This window comes from Callithrix jacchus, chromosome 2, assembly GCF_049354715.1.
Source record: "Callithrix jacchus isolate 240 chromosome 2, calJac240_pri, whole genome shotgun sequence".
NCBI classification, from domain to species: Eukaryota; Metazoa; Chordata; class Mammalia; order Primates; family Cebidae; genus Callithrix; species Callithrix jacchus.
The window spans coordinates 101,870,883-101,890,132 of NC_133503.1; the positions used below are offsets into that span (position 1 = coordinate 101,870,883).

Consider the following 19,250-nt stretch of genomic DNA (forward strand, 5'->3'; position numbering starts at 1 on the left):
AAAATATATATATTGGCTGGGTGTGTTTGCTTGCACCTCTAATCAGCACTTTGGGAAGCCGAGGAGGCTGGATCACTTAAGGTCAGGAGTTTGAGACCAGCCTGGCCAACATGGTGAAACCCTGTCTTCACTAAAAGTACAGAAAAAAAAAAAAAAAAAAAAAAAAAGACCGGGCACAGTGGCTCACACCTGTAATCCCAGCACTTTGGGAGGCCAAAGAGGGCAGATCACGAGGTCAAGAGATCGAGACCATCCTGGCCAACATGGTGAACCCCCATCTCTTAAAAAATACAAAAATTAGCTAGGTGTGGTGGTGTGCACCTATAGTCCCAGCTACTTGGGAGGCTGTGACAGGAGCATTGCTTGAACCTGGGTGGCAGAGGTTGCAGTGGGCCGAGATTGTGCCACTGCACTCCAGTCTGGTGCCTGGCGACAGGGCAAGACTCTGTCTCAAAAAAAAAAAAATATTAGCTGGTCATGGTGGTGCATGCCTGTAGTCCCAGCTACTTTGGGAGCCTGAGGCAGGAGAATCACTTGAACTTGAGAGGCAGAGATTGTAGTGAGCCGAGATTGTGCCACTACACTCCATCCTGGGCAACACAGTGAGACTCTGTCTCAAAATAATACAAATAAAAATAAAGCCAAAAAAAACCCAACCAAACAAATGCATGTATATATGTGTGTGTGTGTGTGTGTGTGTGTGTGTGTGTGTGTGTGTGTATGTGTATATATACATATATAAAAAATATATATATTTTGACAGAGGGAGGGGAGAAGGTAAAGAAGTAGAGGTAGCCAGTGTCAATATCACTGAGTAATTTTCTATGGAGAAGTGTACAAACATGGGGTGATGAGAATTGGATGTAGGGTCAAGAGAGGACTTTTAAAAATATGGGAATATTATAGCATGTTTGTATGCTAACTCAAACCATCTAAGAGAGGGAAATACTAGTGATGCACGGCAGGGCCGAGGGGATTTTCAGGAGCCAGATCCTTACATTCATTGAACTATCACCTTGAATAACTTTATCCATGTCTCTTCCTAGGTGACAGATCAGTCGGTGAAAGCATTTGCTGAACACTGTCCTGAGCTTCAATATGTAGGCTTCATGGGTTGTTCAGTCACTTCTAAAGGAGTCATTCACCTAACCAAGGTATGTACTATGGCTGCTTTTCCTTGGTTATCCCTAAATTGTTGAATTTACTTGAATAAGGGATAGTCAGACCATTATAGAAGTATACTAATGTTTGATAAAGTTAAAATGAGTTGAAGAAAGCAATACCAAACTTTTACTTTCTGAAATGGAATACTCATTTAAACAAGAAGCTTTTTGCTTTTTCATTGCTAATGGCTATGAAATATATATCAAATAAATATATATGACAAGAATCATTTAAATGTAATCCATTGTGCTTAGAAGATATTTTGATTGATTTAATTTTAAGTGCTCATATATCACTAGATCCTATGAGTATTTGGCTTTAAAAAGTGAATATGGTCAGTGCATATGATCAAGTTGAATATGTAAAGTGAAAAGAGAGGTGAATATATGATATAAACTTACATTGTGGTTCAGAGAGTTCACTAATATAATGATTATATGAAATTTCATATTTTTAGAAATGATCAAACTGCCAGTTCTTTTGTAATCTCTCACTGATGTGTCATCTCTACTGCTTTCCAGAGCTTTAAAATAATTAGAAGCCAACTCTCACATCTGTGTAATGGAAAAAACAGCTACTATAAAATTTACCCATGTATTATCTGTAATTTGTTACTGTATATAGCCTTCAGTTCTATCCTATAGTACCTAGGAAAGTGAATGTGAGTCTTGCCTTTTCCAGCTTATAGCTAAGCAACCTTTTTCTTCAACCTTCCTTCATTTCACAACTATTAGAAAGCTGCTATATTGGCAACACAATGATGAAAAAAAACAGGTAAGATCCCAGGTCTCTTCAGTTTGATGTCTTCAGATCTCTTTGAGCTTACACTTTAATGGGATATAATGTCTTTCTTTACTCCCTAGGAAATGAGCAAATATTTATGAGTTACCTAGGACTGTGATAAGGCCATACAGTGAACAGGACCCTGGATGCCATTATAACCTCAAATTGGATTATTGGGTCTATCACTTAGCTAAATGGGAAAATTATTTTTTAGGGTGTTAAATAAGGTAATATATATATAAGATGATTGAATGAGAGTAGAGACTACAGTAAACGCTAAGTATAAACTATTGATATTAAAACAGGTGTCAGCAGGGTGTGGTGGCTCACACCTGTAATCCCAGCACTTCGGGAGGCTAAAGAAGGCCGATCACATGAGGCCAGGAGTTTGAGACCAGCCTGGCCAAGGCAGTGAAACCCTGTCTCTACTAAAATACAAAAATTAGCTGGGTGTAGTGGCGTGTGCCTGTAATCCCAGCTACTTGGGAGGCTGAGATGGGAAAATTGTTTGAACCTGGGAGGTGGAGGTTGCAGTGAGCCAAGATCATGCCACTGCACTCCAGCCTGAGTGACAGACTGAGACTCTGTTTCAAAACAACAACAACAACAACAACAACAACACAACAACAGCAACAGCAACAAAAACCAGATGCCATAGTATCTAAATTGCTAGAAAATTAGTACAAAATTTGATTTTAAGAAATCAAATCACTATTCTAGTCTAGTGTATCTAAAAGAGAGCCTGCAGTTGTACTGTGTCTTAAAGGACTGATTAGCTTTAATTTTATTTTGAAGATCAAAGCCTAAAGCTAGAGGAGAGGATAGGCCTGTTATTCTCAATTATTGCTCTATCAGAACATCTTAGTGTAACCATAATTTTTAATTTATTTTTTATAACCTTGGCCTGAACAACTTGGTAGATGAGTTTTTCTAGTCACATTTAATGCTGTTTATGGTGTAGAGTAAAAATGCCTTTGATTGAACAGATTGTGCACAACAAGTGTTGTGATGGCCATATGTGGGCTTTTTATGATCACTTGAAATTGTACTCATTAATGACAAAACAAGACTTATTAGATCAGTGAGTGCTTCCCTGAGCATTTTGAGATGGCCAAAAATTGTGGTACACTGGTACTTAAAAGATCACAATTATTCTCTGTGATAAAACACAGCTACAGCAAATGTCTGTATTGGAAAGCTCAATTTGCTGAGATGGTTCTTCTGAAGATTATGGGCAAGGATTGCTGGTTTGGTCTGTCAACAATCAGAATCTATTGGACTCAGAGTTAGTCCACAAAGTTTTGAGGAACATCTTTGTTCTTCAACAGAGCCTTTGCTTTGATGAGAAAACTGTTGTGTAAAACTAAGTGACTAGTGTTGCTTAGTTTTCTGGATTCAAGTAAAGGCAAGAAGACATTTTATACATGCATGGGTTCTGCAAAGCTGTTTTAATTGGTTTATCTCTTGAAAAGAGTAGAACTCAGTTTTTAATAAAATTAATGCTTTTTATTTTATGAGATTTGTATTCGGGTAGTGTTTTCATACCAGTTACTAAGACATTCACAAAAATGTTTGTAATTATATAAACACCACTTAAAAAGTTGTGTTTTCCTTATCATCATAGTGCATAATAAAACAAATAATCAGGAAGATGTGAGATATAGAGTGTTGAGAGATATCAACCTAAATATGTTTTTACATGATTTTAAAAAATCTAACACATGATGTCACTACATATCTGCCTTTTTAAGTTTACTAAGAGAGGCAAGGAGCATAAAATCTCTGTATCTTAGTTCTCTGTCTTTGAAATTATGTGCCTGTATTAGATGATCTCTCATCAGATTTGGAGTTCTTGCACCCTGAAGAATTTATGAATTTATGAATCATTGGCCTAGAATGGACTGTGAGGGGCTCTCATGGAAACTAAGAAATATCAAGTCTAATTTAGTAGGTTAGAAGGGAAAATTGGGGATTTGTGATATCTTAGATTGTTAAATCAAGGGCAGGAGAATAGATGATTGGGAATAGATGGAAGGACATTGGTATCCTTCTGTGGTCCCTTGGATTTAATTTTATTTTGATTTCCTCAGGCTTGACTGAATTCTCATTTACTTTGTATTACTTACTGATGGCACACCATTGTTACTTAGATTCTGCTAATATCAAGCAATATTAGGATAAGAAGCCTTCTTTTTAAGCTGCTATGACCGTGTAAATGAGAGTTCAGAATTAGCAGACTGAATACACACTGGTTGATAAGATAAAGTCGACTTATGGGATGATGTTTGGAAACTTAGAGGTCCATATTTAAGAAGCAAAGATAAGAATTTTTGAGGTCTATATGTAACAGTTAAGAGTATTAGTGACTTGTATGTGGTAGAATTGGGTCTCCTCTAACACAAGGGTGTTCTTTTCATTGTAGTGTACCTGTTATGTAAATATAAAATCTCTCTATCTTGGTCTCTTTTCCACTTTTAAAAACAAGTTCAGAAAATGCAAATATATAGTTATCTTCAGTGTTTAGACTGTGGGGCCTGCATGTCATTTGCCACTAAAGAGACTAGAAGGAATATGTCAAAGGACCAAAAGCCAACGTGAAATAGCTACTACTGACTTAAGCTGAGATATTTTGAGCATTGAAAAGGAAGATTCTGTAAAGAATTAAAATAAATCAAATGGGTTTATAATGATATAAGCAAAATGAAATGGAACTTCTTCCAGCTTATGTGGAGTAACAGGCCAATTTATTTATTTATTTATTTTTTGAGATGGAATCTCACTGTGTCACCCAGGCTGGAGTGCTGTGGCACAATCTTGGCTCTGTGCAACCTCCACCTCTTGTGTTCAAGCAGATTTTTTGCCTCAGCCTCCTGAGTAGCTGGGATTACAGGCACCTGTCGCCACATCTGGCTAATTTTTGTATTTTTAGTAGAGACGGGGTTATACTATCTTGTCCAGGCTGGTCTTGAACTCCTGACCTTGTGATCCACATGCCTTGGCCTCCCATAGGGCTGGGATTACAGGTATAAGCAACTGCGTCCGGCCAGGGGCCAAATTTACTCTCTTCCCTGAAAAAAAACCATAAAAAAAAAACAGGCAAAATATATGAAACGGTGGTTTTTAAGACACTGGATATCAGGCAACCAAGGACATTGGTCCCCCGCGATATGGGAAAAAGGCAAGAGGAGTGCTATGATTGTCTCAGTTTACTGCATTGAAAGAGTTTCCATACTGCAGCACAGGAAGGGGCTAACTCAGGTAATGCATAGCAGACTGTCTGAGTTGACAAAACAGAACAGAAAGGCCAGGGAGACCAAAACAGCCAGATTTCAGAGGACAGAACACTGGCGTGAAGAGAACTGCATAGAGAATCCCAGAGATCTCTGGGTGACTCCTCTTATGCATTCATCTACATAACCCGCGAGTAAAGACAAAATCCAAAGAGAAATTAGGAAGTATTTTGAAATGAATGAAAAATGAAAACACATTGTATCAGATTCAGTGTGATGCTACTAAAGTACTACTTAGATAAAAATAATGAAACAAATACCAATATGAGAAAAAAGAAAGATTTCAAATCATGACTTCAACTTCCGTTTTGTGAAATTTGAGAAAGAAGAGCAAATTAAACCCAAAGTAAGCAAAAGGAAGGAAATAGTAAAGATCAAAGAGGAAATCAATGAAATGGAAAGCAAAAAGAAGAGAGAAAATTATGAAACCAAAAACTAGTGATTTGATAAGACAGATAAAATTGATAAATCTCTAGTTACACTGATCAAAAAAAAAAAGGGAAGACATAGTTGCCAATGTTATAGCTCAGAGGATTGACAAAACTACAGATACTACAGGTATTAAAAGGATAACAAGGAAATATTATGAACATCTTTTTTTTTTTTTTTGAGATAGAGTTTTGTTCTTATTGCCCAGGCTGGAGTACAATGCAATCTTGGCTCGCTGCAACCTCTGCTTCTTGGGTTCTAGTGATTCTCTTCTCTCAGCCTCCCAAGAGTCTGCGACTACAGGGGCCCACCACCATGCCCAGCTAATGTTTTGTAATTTTAGTAGAGATGGGGTTTTACCATGTTAACCAGCTGGTTTCGAACTCCTGACCTCAAGTGATCCACCTGCATCAGCCTCCCAAAGTGCTGGGATTACAGGAGTGAGCTGCCACACCCAGCCAATGAACATCTTTAGGCCTATCAATTCAACAATTTAGATAAAATGGAAAATTTATTTGAAGAACACAGACTACCAAAGCTCACTTAAGAAGAAATAGATAACCAAATGCCCCTGTATTTCTTAAAGAAATTGCATCTGTAGTTAAAAATTTTCCACCAATACTCTAAGCCCAGATGACTTCATTGTTGAATTCTGCCAAGTATTTAAGTAATAATTAATACCAATTCAACACAAGTCCTCTAGAAATTATACTATTATTACCCACATAAAAAAACTTGATAACGACACTCTAAGTGAAGAAAATTGAACACCACTATCTTTCATGAATATAGATTCAAAAATAATAAGCAAAAATTTAGAAAATCATATCTAACAATATTTTAAAAGGATAATATGCCATGACCTAATAGACTTTATTCCAGGAAAGCAAAGTTGGTTAGGCATTCAGAATAAAGCAAAGCTAGGAGATCACTACACAAAAATTTGTTGTATCTCTATAGCAAAGGAAACAACAGAGTGAAAAGACAGCCTGTAGAATGGAAGAAAATATTTCAAAACCATATATCTGTTAAGGAGTGAGTATCCAAAATATGTAAGGAACTCAACTCAGTAGTTAGAAAACAAACAACCTGATAGAAAAATGGGCTAAGTACCTAAATAGACATTTTTCAAAAAGAGACATACAAGTGACAAGCAAGTATATGAAAATAATGCTCAGTATCACTAATCATCAGGGACATGCAAATTACAACCACAATGAGATATAACTTTATGCTTGTCAGAATGTTATTATTAAAAAGAGGAAAGATAACAAGTTTTGGTGGGGATGTAGGGAAAAGGGAGCTCTTGTACATTTTTGGTAGAAATGTGAATTAGTATAGCCATCACAGAACACACTATGGAAGTGACTCAAAAAAATTAGAAATACCATAAGATCCAGCAATAGTGCTGCTGGGAATATATCCAAAGGATATAAAATCAATATGTTGAATAAATGTCTGCACGCTTATGTTTGCATAAGCAGCACTATTCACCATAGCCAAAGTTGGCATGGAATGTCCATCAAAGGATAAATGGAAAAAGAAAATATAGTATATACACACAATGGAATACTATTCAGCCCTAAAAAGAAGGAAATTTCTGTCATTTGCAACATCATGGATGAAACCAGGGGAACATTATGTTAAATAAAATAAGCCAGGCACAGACAGACAATACTGCAGGGTCTCCTTACATATGGAATCTAAAAAAAGTCAGACTCATAGAGTCAGATTAGAATGGTGGTTACCAGGTGCTAAAAGGAGGGAAGGGATTAAGGAGATGCTGGTCAAAGAATACAAAGTGTCAGTTAGGAAGAATAAGCTCAAGAAATCTATAGTACATCGTAGTGACTATAGTTAATAAATATATTGAATACTTGAAAATTGCAGAGAGAATACATTTTACGTGGTCTGCCATAAAAAATATGATATTGAAACAGACTTTCATTGTCTGAGATAATGCCTGGAGTTCTTGTCCTACCTCCAAGATGATTAAGGAACACGGACACAAAGGTGAGGTTAGAGTGAAAGTTTAATAAGGAAAAGAAGAAAGCTCTCTGCCAGCGGAAAGGGGGTCCGGAATGGGAGTATCCACTATGGGGCTGGGGTCCAGGGTTTTTATGGACTGGGAAGGGGAAGGAATGAGCTTAGTCTGCGGGCCGTCTTGGCGAACGTGTGACTCAACTTGGCCTGGGATCAATCAGGGGCTGAGGTTACGATTCATAGGGGCCAGACTTACAGTCTAAATAAAGGAAAGTAGAGCGCCTACCAGAACTCACTGGAGCCCACTATGCCTATGCCCACAAAAGAAGAAACTTTACCTGGGAGCCCACTGACTATACAGAAGACAAAGGCATTTCTGTGCCAGGCCTTGTTCCCTTATCTGAGTGAGCTGGAGGTTTGTGCAAGTTCTTATCCAAATGGTCCGGAGGTTCTTCTAACTGTGCAGCCACGGGCATGTCTCCAGGCATAACACCCTGAGCTATGAGCTAGTTCCCTTATTGGTGCCTGCCGCTTGAATCTTTTCTCAGGCTGCTTTTTACGTAATGTGCGGATGAGACACTGACCCATGGAAAGGGGGCTCTCTGGGACCATTCCCTTGTTATCTCCATAAGGCAAGCTAACTAACTCCTTTCATTATGTGAGGTAAGGCATATATTAATTATCTTGGTCTGGCCATTCCACAATGTCTACTTATATCAAAACATCATGTTGTACACCATAAATGCATACAATTGTGTCAGTTAAAAAAATTAAAAAGATTTTTAAAAGAAGCATTAAAAAGTTATGTTTTTATATGCTAGCAATGAATAATCTGCAAATGGTATAAGGAAAAACCTTTCATTTACATTATTATCAAAAATAATAAAACATTTATAAATAAATTTAACGAAGGATATCAAGACTTGTACACCAAAACTCACAAAATATTACTGAAAGGAATTAAAGAAGACCTACATAATGAAAAGGCATCCACTGTTAATCTGAAAATACTAAATATTGTTAAGATGGCAATATTACGACTCAAAGCATTTTAGAGACAATTAAATCTCTATAAAAATCTAAGCAGCTTTTTAAAATGGAAAGTGTAATATTCAAATTAGTATTGAATTGCAGGACACTTCAAGAGCCATAACTATCTAAAAAAAGAAAAACAATGTTGGAGGACTCATTTGTCCCAATTTTAACACTTATTACAGAGTTATAAGAATCAAAACATTATGGTCCTGAAGTAAGAATAGACATATAGGTCAATGGATAACAATTGAGACTCCCTAAAGAAACTCACACATCTATGTCCTATTAATATTTGAAAGGGTTCTAAAACCATTCAATGGGAAAAGAAGAGTCTCGTAAGCACATGGTGCTAGGATATCTGGATATCCATATGGAAAAGAGTGAAATTAGACCTCTACCTTAGACTGTATATAAAAATTAACTGAAACATGGTACAAAGACCTAAATGTAGGAGTTAAAACTACAAAACACTTAGAAGAAAACATGGGAGAAATCTTCATGACCTTGAATTCAGTAATGGATTCTTAGATATGATACCAAAAGCATGAGCAGCAGCAGAAAAAAAAAGATAAATTGGACTTTATCACAATTAAAAACTCAAAGAATACTCTCAAGAAATTGAAGAGGCAATCTACAGAATAGGAGAAAATATTTGCAAATCACATATCTGGTAAGTGTCTTGAATATATAAAGAACTCATATCTTAGCAACAAAAAGACAGCCTAATTTTTAAAAATGTGCAAATGACTTGAATAGATATTTCTCCAAAGAAGATATACTTGGCTGGCAAGTACATGAAAAGCTGCTCAACATTATTAGTTATGCAAATTACTGGGAAATGCAAATCAGAAACCCCAGTGAGGTACAGTTTCACATCTAGGATGGTTGTAATCAAAACATGGACAATAGCAAATGTTGACAAAGATGTGGAGAAAGTAGAACGCTTGTACATTAATGGTGGGGATATAAAATTATTCAGCTGCTATGGAAAACAGTTAGGCAGTTCCTCAAAAATTTAAATATAGAATTACCATATGATCCAGCAGTTTCAATCCTAAGTATAGAATAAATAATTAAAAACACGTTTCAAAGAGAAACGTGTATATGAATGCCCACAGCAGCAATATACACAATAGCCAAAATATAGAAACAATGTAAATGCTTATCGTCTCAAGTATGTATAAGCAGAATGTCTTATATTCATATAGTAGAATATTATTCATCCATGAAAAAGAATGATGTTCTGAAACATTCTATAACGTGGCCTTGGAAGCATTATGCTAAAGAAGATAGCTCCTTTATAGTAGCTATTTTTTTATATTATTCTGTTTATATGAAATGTCCAGAATATGCCCATGTATACTGGGTTTCTTTCTGGTTTAATGAAAATGTTCTGTAATTAGATATTGGTGATGGTTGCACAAATCACTCAATGTACTAAAAACCATTGAACTGTACACTTTATCAGGATGACTTTTATAGGAAGTAAATTTTGTACCAATAAAAAAGTTTTAGAAGAACATATAGGAGATAACTTGTGTGACCTTGGGTTAGACAAAGATTTCTAAATTAGGATACCAAAAGCATGATCAAAATTAATAAGTCAATTAATAAATTTATAAATTAATAAATTACACTTTATCAAAATTAAAATCTTCTGCTCTTTGACATGTACAGTGGTTCCCCCTTATCCTCGTGGGATATATTCCACACCCTCCAGTGCATGCTTTAAACCATGGATAGTACCAAGTCTTTGGATGCTATGATTTTTCTTACACATACATACTTATGATAAAGTTTAATTCATTAATTAGGCACAATATGAGATTAATAACTAATAATGAAATAGAACAATTATACAGTATGCTGTAATAAAAGTGATGTGAATGTGGTCTTCCCCACCCTGTCAGAATATCTTCTGGAACTGTACCTTGGGTAACTGATACCACCCATGAGAAGTGAAACTGCAGGGAGGGGAGAGGGACCCCTGTACTGTTAAGGAGACAAGCCCCAGATTGGGGAAAAAAAATATTGAAAAACGTATATCTTATAAACTAATTATGTTTAGAATATATTAAGAACTACCAAAACTCAATAAGAAAATAAGCATATGGAAAGATGTTCAGTAGCATTAGGGATTAGGGACACACAAATTAAAACTATAGCAAAATACCACCACACACCTATTAGATTAATATTAAAAATACTTGCTGTATCAAGTGTTGGTGAGAATTTAGAGAAACCGGAACCCTCTATTAATTCAACAATTTAGATGAATGGAAATTTCATGCAAACTAAGGGGAGAGTCCCTTTTCCCTTATCTGCAGTTTCACTTTCTGTGGGTAGTATCAGTTCCCCAAAATACGAAACAAGAAGATATTTTGAGGGGATCCGGGAGACCACATTTACATCACTTTTATTGCAGCTTATTGTTATAATTGTTCTATTTTATTATTAGTTATTGTTACTAATCTCATATTGTGCCTAACTGATGAAATAAATTTTATCATAGGTATATAGTCCAATTACACATACTTGTGGTCCATTTTACACATTGTGATAATATAAAATAGTCCAACCACTTTGGTAAACACTTTAGTAATTTCTAAAATTGTTAAATGTGTACCTGCTATATGATAGTCATTCCACAACTAGGTATTTACCCAAGATTAGTGAAAGCACATGTACAGTGAAAGACATGGATCTATATAGCAGCTTTATTAGAAACAGTCCCAAACTGAAAATCACCCAAACCTCTGTGGGTTGGTGTACCTGTAAACAATCTAGCATATTTATACAATGGGATACCACACAGTATGAAATGAAGGAATTACTGATACATACTATAGTATGGATTAATCTCAAAATAATTCTGCCAAGTATAATGAACCAGATGAAGAAGTTTTGTTTCATCTGTAAAATTCTAAGAAATGCAAATATTTGTCTAGTTACAAAAAGCTCACCAATAAGGGAGGGGAGGGAGGAGAGAGGAACAAAAAGGAAGGAGTACAAAGGAGCATGTGACAACTTTGGGGGATGACATACATTATGTTGGTTGTGGTGAATATTTCATGCTGCACGTCTCAGAGCTTATCGAATTATACACTTTAAATATGTGTCAGTTTTTCTTCAGTAAAGCTGTTTTTTAAGAAAAGCTCATTGGTCATTTTTGGAACTTAATAAGGCAGCAGTTTATTACTGTAAAAATGAGTAAACAAAATGCGTATCACACATTTATCCCTTTTTTCTTATAAGAATTACATAAAAATAACCAGACAATTCATAAGGGAAACAACTTCTGTATAGGATTATAGTAACAAATGGGAGAGGAATGATAGAGGTAGAAAATTACAGTTTTGCAGTTACTGTGAAATAATGGACCAAGGCAATGCTCATCGTCAATGAAAGCAAAAGCAGTTGGATGTGGATTGATATTCTAATTCAGGAATATCATAACGGAGGGAAGAAGTTGATACAATTTAACTCACTGATCAATCTTAGCATGAAGAAAAGTGAGACAGCCAGACCTTAAGTACTCATTAGGTGATGCAGTAGAGATTACAAGCATCACTTATATAGTATTCTTGCTACTAAAAAACAAAAATTAGCCAGGCAGGGTGCAGGGCAACTGTAATCCCACTTACTAAGGAGCGTGAGGCACAAAAATCGCTTGAAACCCAGGAAGTGGAGGTTGCAGTGAGCCGAGATTGCACCACTGCATGCTAACCTGGGTAACAGAGTGAGAGTGTGTCTAAAAAAAAAAAAACGAAAAACCAGGAGCCTGAATCCAATCTGCCTCTGTATTTACCCATTTACAGGGACTAAAGCATTATGTTAAATAACACCACAAAAAGACAATCAGCTAAATCCTGATTTGTCTAAGGCAAATGACCCAGTTTCTCCAAGAAAAAACATCGTAGAAAAAAAACAGAGACATTTTTATAGAAAACACTTAAGACAAAACAACTAAACGTGATGTGGAGATTTTGCTTGAATCCTGATATTGAATCCTGAGAGTAACAAAACAACATTAGAATATATATTCTTTAGACTATTGAGAAAACTTGAATGTGAAATGGTTATTGGATGATGATAAGGTATTATTGTTAGTTTTGCCAAGGATGATAGTGGCATGCTTGTTAAATTTTTATTAGTAAGAGACACATACTTTATTTACTGGTAAAATGACACAGTATTAGGGATTTCGTTTAAAATATTACAGTGGGACTAAAAACAAGAAAAAGACCAAAGTGCATAGGCCAATAAAGGAAACAAAAATGGTGAATATATTGGGCCAGTATGGTGGTTTGTGCCTGTAATTTCAGATGCTTGGGATGCTGAAGTGAGAGGATGGCTTGTATGATAATAAGGGACATGCCTTTTAGAGTCATGGTAACAGACCCTGTTTCTAAAAAAAAAAAAAAAATTAATTAGCTTGATATGGTGACACATGCTTATGGTCCCAGCTACTTGGAAGGCTGAAACAGGAGGATCCTTTGAGCCCAAGAGTTAGAGGCTGCAGTGAGTTTCAATCACACCACTGCACTCCAGCCTGGGCAAGAGTGAGACCTGTTTCTGAAAGAAAAAAATGTAAAATATTGATAATCAAGCTGGATTTTAAGACATGAAGGTTTATTATACCTCCTGAATACTTTTGTTTATATTTAATAATTTCCATATGATTAAAAAAAAACTTTTGAGGATTCAAAAAATTAAAAATGTTGATGTTAGTCTAACCTAATAAAATTGTACCATTCAGTATTATACTTTTCAAGAATACATAATGACATGAAAAATGCTTAGGATAATAATATGTATTAACAAATATTATTTTAAAATTCAGTTGAATAGGTTACCTGTAGAATCTGAAATGCCAAAAATGGCAAGTTATTTTTACATGTAGTTCAAAGGCAAGCCTTACAGATGCTAATTCATCAGTATAATGTCACAAATTTCTTGTGATTTTATTTATATCAAATCAGTTTAAATGCTTTTAGTCAGTGGTCAAGAAGACCTTTTTTTAGGCTGGGTGTGATGGCTCATTACTATAATCCCAGTACTTTGGGATGCTGAGGTGAGAGGATACCTTGAGCCCAGGAGTTCAAGACCAGCTTGGGCAATATAGTAAGACCCATCTCTACAAAAAACTAGCTGGATGTGGTGGCAAATGCCTGTAGTCCCAGCTACTCCGGGGGCTTTAGGTGAGCGGATTGCTTGAGCCCAAGAAATTGAGGCTACTTACTCTGAGCCATGATCATACCCCTGCAATCCAGCAAGACCGTGTCTCTGAAAAGAAAAAAAGACCTTATATTAAATAACTATTATTTAATATAGATATTAAATAGATGGTAGAGAATTTTTATTTATATTTATAGTATTTATTTATCAACATTCAGTTTATAAACATTAACTGAATTCTTGGAGTTTGTTGAGTATAAGTTTGGTGAGTTTTTTTTGATACTGTTTTTTAAAAACAAAGTTCCTTAGGAAGGTAACAAACAGCTAAATAGAACTTGTGATATTTTCTTGTATCATAATCACATTTAAAGAACTTTGAAAAAGCACATATTTTAAAAGTGCTTATGGTTGGAAATATGAAATGTTTTTTAAAGGAAAACAAAATTGATTTTTTTCAGTTGATTTAACATAAGTAACTGAAAGAATGTTCATTCATGCAGCTAACTCAATTTTCATCTTCTTTTTTTTGTTTATTCAGAGACTAGAAATGAAAAATGAACTTTCTTGCCTTCCAAATTTTCAAACCACTGATTAGTTTAGATTGCTTTACTCTACAGAAATAACATACTATTTTACCACTTAAATGGGAATACTGCTGCTTTGTCATAGATTATTTCATTTGTTTCTGATTAATTATAGGTGCTTGAGTGGTATTCTGAGATGTGGAAAATATGTTCTTAAATCCATTCAGCTCTGAAATATTCCCTAATGAATATGACTTAGTGAGTACAGTATTACGAAAGGCTTTTGTTGGAGGACCATGTTTTTGGTCCTTTTTAGCATTTCAGAGTTGAGCTAAAAATTGAGTGTTGAGAATATAAGCATTGATTATCTAGGCCTGAGGTGATCCGTTAATTGATCTTTTTTTCTTAGAAGTTTGCCAAGGCCAGCAAAGCATTTATTGCTGTCAACGAAGCTAATTGTGACTGCTGATTGTATGACTTAGGACAAATCACCTAATCTCTCTGCCTCGGTTTTCTCATCTGTAAAAAGAGGATAATAATAGCATCTATCTACCTCTAGGGCTGTAACAGGAAGAGTGCTTGGCACATAACTAAAGAAATGATTGAAAAATGAAAAAAAAGCAAATTAAAAAATATAAATCATGACATAAAAAAAACTTCCTCATAACTTGTTAGTCCTGATTCACTTATATCCTTTCATTAACATAAGATAAAATAATTTTATGAAAATAAATCTTACTTAAAAACTTTATAACCTTTTTTCTACCTGAGTGCCAGTGCTGAATGTTAAGATTAATAACTGTTTGTTTGCTCTTCATTGTATAATTTTTTTTCTTTTTCTGCTGACCCATTAAAGGTTGCTTAATTATTTAAGTTAAACACACTGTGTAACTAAAATAGTATTTTTTAAAAATCATTTAAAAAAACTCACACTATAGCAATACACTGAATCCGGGGTATACGGTAGATCCCACCATGTACTGTTTCACTTTCCCAGGTTTCAGTTACCTGCAGTCAACCACAGGCCGAAACTGTTAGATGTTAAATTTCAGAAATAAACACTTCATAAGTGTTAAATTGCAGCTCTTCTAAGTAGTGTGTTGAAATCTCACACTGTTGCACTCCCTCCTGGCAGGGCTGTGAATCATCTTTATCCAGCATATCCACAATGTAAATGCTACCTGCCTGTTACTATATGGGAAAACATATAGTATAGATAGAGTTCAGCATTATTCTGTTTCAGGCATCCTCTGGGATTCTTGGATTGCATCTCCCTTGGCTAAGGGGAAACTGGGATATACTCTTCTACCTCATCATTATTGCCCAAATTAGTGACTTCAGTGTTTTTATAAATTAGTATAGACAATGTCTACATAAGCAATAACAACTTATCTATTTTTGATGCTGTTTAGTCAGTAATACCTGATCAGTGAGGCTACTCTTTTTATATTTTATAACTCTGTTATTCACATTCTAGTTGTAATGTGTATTTGTTTGAGCTACGTTTTCATTTCAGCAACTGGAATGGCAATATGTATCAATATCACACCACTAAAATAAATGAATTCATCTTTCAAATAGCTCAGTTTGTAAAAGTCCTAACAAATAAAGTGAGCCAGTGAGTTTCTCTGTGGCATCTATCTTTTGGTAAAATGGTTGCTTCAGGCTTTAAAATAAATATATAAATATAAAATGAAGAGAATTGGCAATTGTTTTTGAAAGGGCCTTTCTTGGATTATGGCTTTATATTTTAAATATTATTTTGTTTTGTTTATATTATCCTCAGTTCACTCTTTGAATGTTTATCATATACTTGTTTGCAAAATGTGGTTTTTGTTGAAAATACGCTTATAAAAAGGATTTCCACTGAATTTTATCTGGTCTCTAACACATGAGGTCAGTCTTTATCCAAGAAAGATATTATAAGCTGTTGCTTTCATTCCTTTTTGTTTTTTCTTTCAAATTCATTCACAGTGTTTTGTGGCAGAAATTTTATTTAAGGATCAGTGTCACTCTGCTTCCCCTATCTTGTGGTTTATAACATAAAGAGTGATCATGAACATGGACGGGGTCCCATTTCTAAATCAGCAGAACAGACTGCCCAAATTCGAGAAACCAGGTTTGGACCTTAATGAGAATAAATTAGTAATTTAATTTAATGAGAAAAAAATATGCAGATCTCATTTATAAACTTGAAGTAAACATGTATTGAGAATTACAGAGTTAAATAGAATCCAGTTAATTTAAAAAACATAATTGATTAAAGACATTGATAGTTATAGGCAATTGTTTTGTACATGTATAAAATACTTAACCATATTTTATTTTTAATTAATTCAACTATCTTATTTTAGCACCATTTTTACTCCACCTGGGCAGATCTTGCCTGCCACAATCAGCCACAGGGAAGTACATGTCTATGTACATATTGTTTATTCATTTATATACATCAACACAATACACACATCCACACCGTGCTAGTTGTTAATCACAGATAATCCAAAGAATCTATGTATTATCTTTTCCTTTGCAATTTTGTTTAATGATGTGTGAAGTCTATAGTCGTGATGGAAAATATTCTACATGAGTCTAAAGGGGCTCCTGGATACTAAAAGCAAACAAATAATGTTGTGTTTTTATTGTAGTAACATTCTTTGAAAATAGAGAATTCATTATCATAGTAACTCCCTATTATTAAGAGTTACAAGTTGGTTGTTGTGAGACAGAGTGTTGTGAAATTTTAGCTTGGAAACTCAACATTTTAGCAGAATTTGGGCCTACATGTTATTACTCATTGTTTTCTCTAATAATTTTTGGATTAGAGTTTGGTTTTGAGCTCCCGCTTCTCTAGACACACTTGCCCAATAATAGAGTCCAATAGAATACATTGACTAAAGGCAATTGAGCTCCCCACATGTTTGCTCTCTAGCCCAGAGGTATTACAGGCATTTACACAAAAGCTGTTGATCACAGTGTATTTACAAAACCTTCAGGAGCATAGCTGCTTCCCCCACTGTAGACTTCTGTTCAATTGATTTTATCCCAGTGGGATGATTGGCCATCAATTTTTTTTTTTTTTTCAAGAAAAAGCTTTCCACTGGAGCTTTCTCTGTTATATTCACCAGAGGAAATGCTTGGTTATTGTGTTTTATCAGAGGCCCTTTTCAACATGCAATTGACTATCAATCTTGAATCTTCAACAATGAAACAGTACTCCTGTGCCTGAGAAAGCAGCTTTCATCTGGCTCAAAGAAGAAAACAAACTTGGTCAGCACTGTGGGTTTCTCAGGCAAAGTACAGGAATACACTGGCAATTATTCCTGTTTCTGGATAGTTAAAAAGAACTCCCATTAGAGTGACTCTGCTTCTTTTCATTGCTAGAAACCTGTGCCCCACTTCCTCCTTTTCTTTTGCTTCATGCTGCTTGCCCTCAAAACCAAGTCTCCTTGCCCTCAGAACCTTTCTTCTCTCTAATCATGCTCTTCTATAGCTATATTCTATAGGGGGCTTCACTTTGCAGGCTGCATTTAGTGAGAGACAGGAATGCCAAAGAGAGGCAGAAACTACAATAAATGTTTCTCTCCCTCCCTCTCTGTCTCAGGTAGCAATTTTGGCAACACCTCTGTCTTCTCCGTTTCCAGCCCTGGACTGATCCAGGGTAGTAGTTCCAACTTATGTTGGCTGACTGTGGCTTGTGGGTCCCAGTAACGCTGACTCTTCCTTTTAGGTCTTCAGCTTTGGGATGCTGAAGGGATCAGCTTTAATGTCTTTAGCTTTGGGATCTGGTGGTTTCCTGCTGTTGTAAAATTTGTGGCTTACACTACCATATTCAGTTTGTCGTCTTAGCTGCTCCTTCACCAAAATAACCAATTCCCTTAACCAAATTCCCTTCATGTAATTTCATATTTATAGTAGTTTTTGTTTTCTTAATTATACCTTGATTAACACATCTTCCTGTCCATGTCATTCTGGGTTTCTTACATGAAATCACATTTAAGACAATAGAACTGATATTTATTTTCTTTATGAGAGTATTGGAACAATTGGGATCAAAGAACAGCAGAGAATTGAACATAATATAAGATTTAAATTAGACCTGACTCTTTCTTAGACCACCACTGAGTCCATAGTGATGTCCTGAATCCAGACAAGCTGTAGCTAGAAACATAAGGGCAGCCAGTTACATGAAATTAAGAATAATAAAGCTACAAGTCCATGATGAGTTCCAAGAATAGGGTAGAGCACTAGCTGCTTAATTACAGAAAGATAGTTTTCATACATGCCCCGAGCAACAACAGCGTTGTAATGTTTTCTCAGTGCCAAAATCTATAATATCAACCTACAGAAGCAAATGTAAAGAAAAGTATTTGACTAAAGAAGTTAACTTGCGAACTAGTTATTTGAGTTATTGGTTACTAGTTATTTGAAGCTATGTCTTGGATAGTTTTGATTGACAATTAAAAAACAATTCATGTTATCCTGTTTATACTTGTTCATATGTTTTTAAAAATCTTGGTCATGTTTTTGTATTGGTGTGAGAAGGTATAAGTGACCAAAGTATGAAATTTTTTTTTTTTTTTGAGATGGAGTTTCGCTCTTGTTACCCAGGCTGGAGTGCAATGGCACGATCTTGGCTCACCGCAACCTCCGCCTCCTGGGTTCAAGCAATTCTCCTGCCTCAGCCTCCTGAGTAGCTGGGACTACAGGCTTGCGCCACCATGCCCAGCTAATTTTTTTGTATTTTTAGTAGAGACAGGGTTTCACCATGTTGACCAGTAGGGTCTTGATCTCTTGATCTCGTGATCCACCCGCCTCAGCCTCCCAAAGTGCTGGGATTATAGGCGTGAGCCACCGAGCCCGGCCC

General features: G+C 35.5%; 1 protein-coding gene across 11 annotated transcripts in view; it reads left to right on the forward strand.

Annotated features, from left to right (window-relative positions):
* Window positions 1-19,250, forward strand: part of FBXL17 (F-box and leucine rich repeat protein 17) — a 572,981-nt gene that overhangs the window by 165,036 nt on the left and 388,695 nt on the right. For 6 of the 11 annotated variants that reach the window (XM_054252081.2, XM_035292206.3, XM_035292208.3 and 3 more), the window contains 2 exons: window positions 1,047-1,154; window positions 1,846-1,938. In XM_054252081.2, coding sequence (XP_054108056.1) covers window positions 1,047-1,154; window positions 1,846-1,938 — 201 coding nt within the window. The remainder of the gene's footprint in view (window positions 1-1,046; window positions 1,155-1,845; window positions 1,939-19,250) is intronic. The other 5 variants (XM_078365069.1, XM_035292207.3, XM_002744669.6 and 2 more) reach the window with 1 other exon arrangement.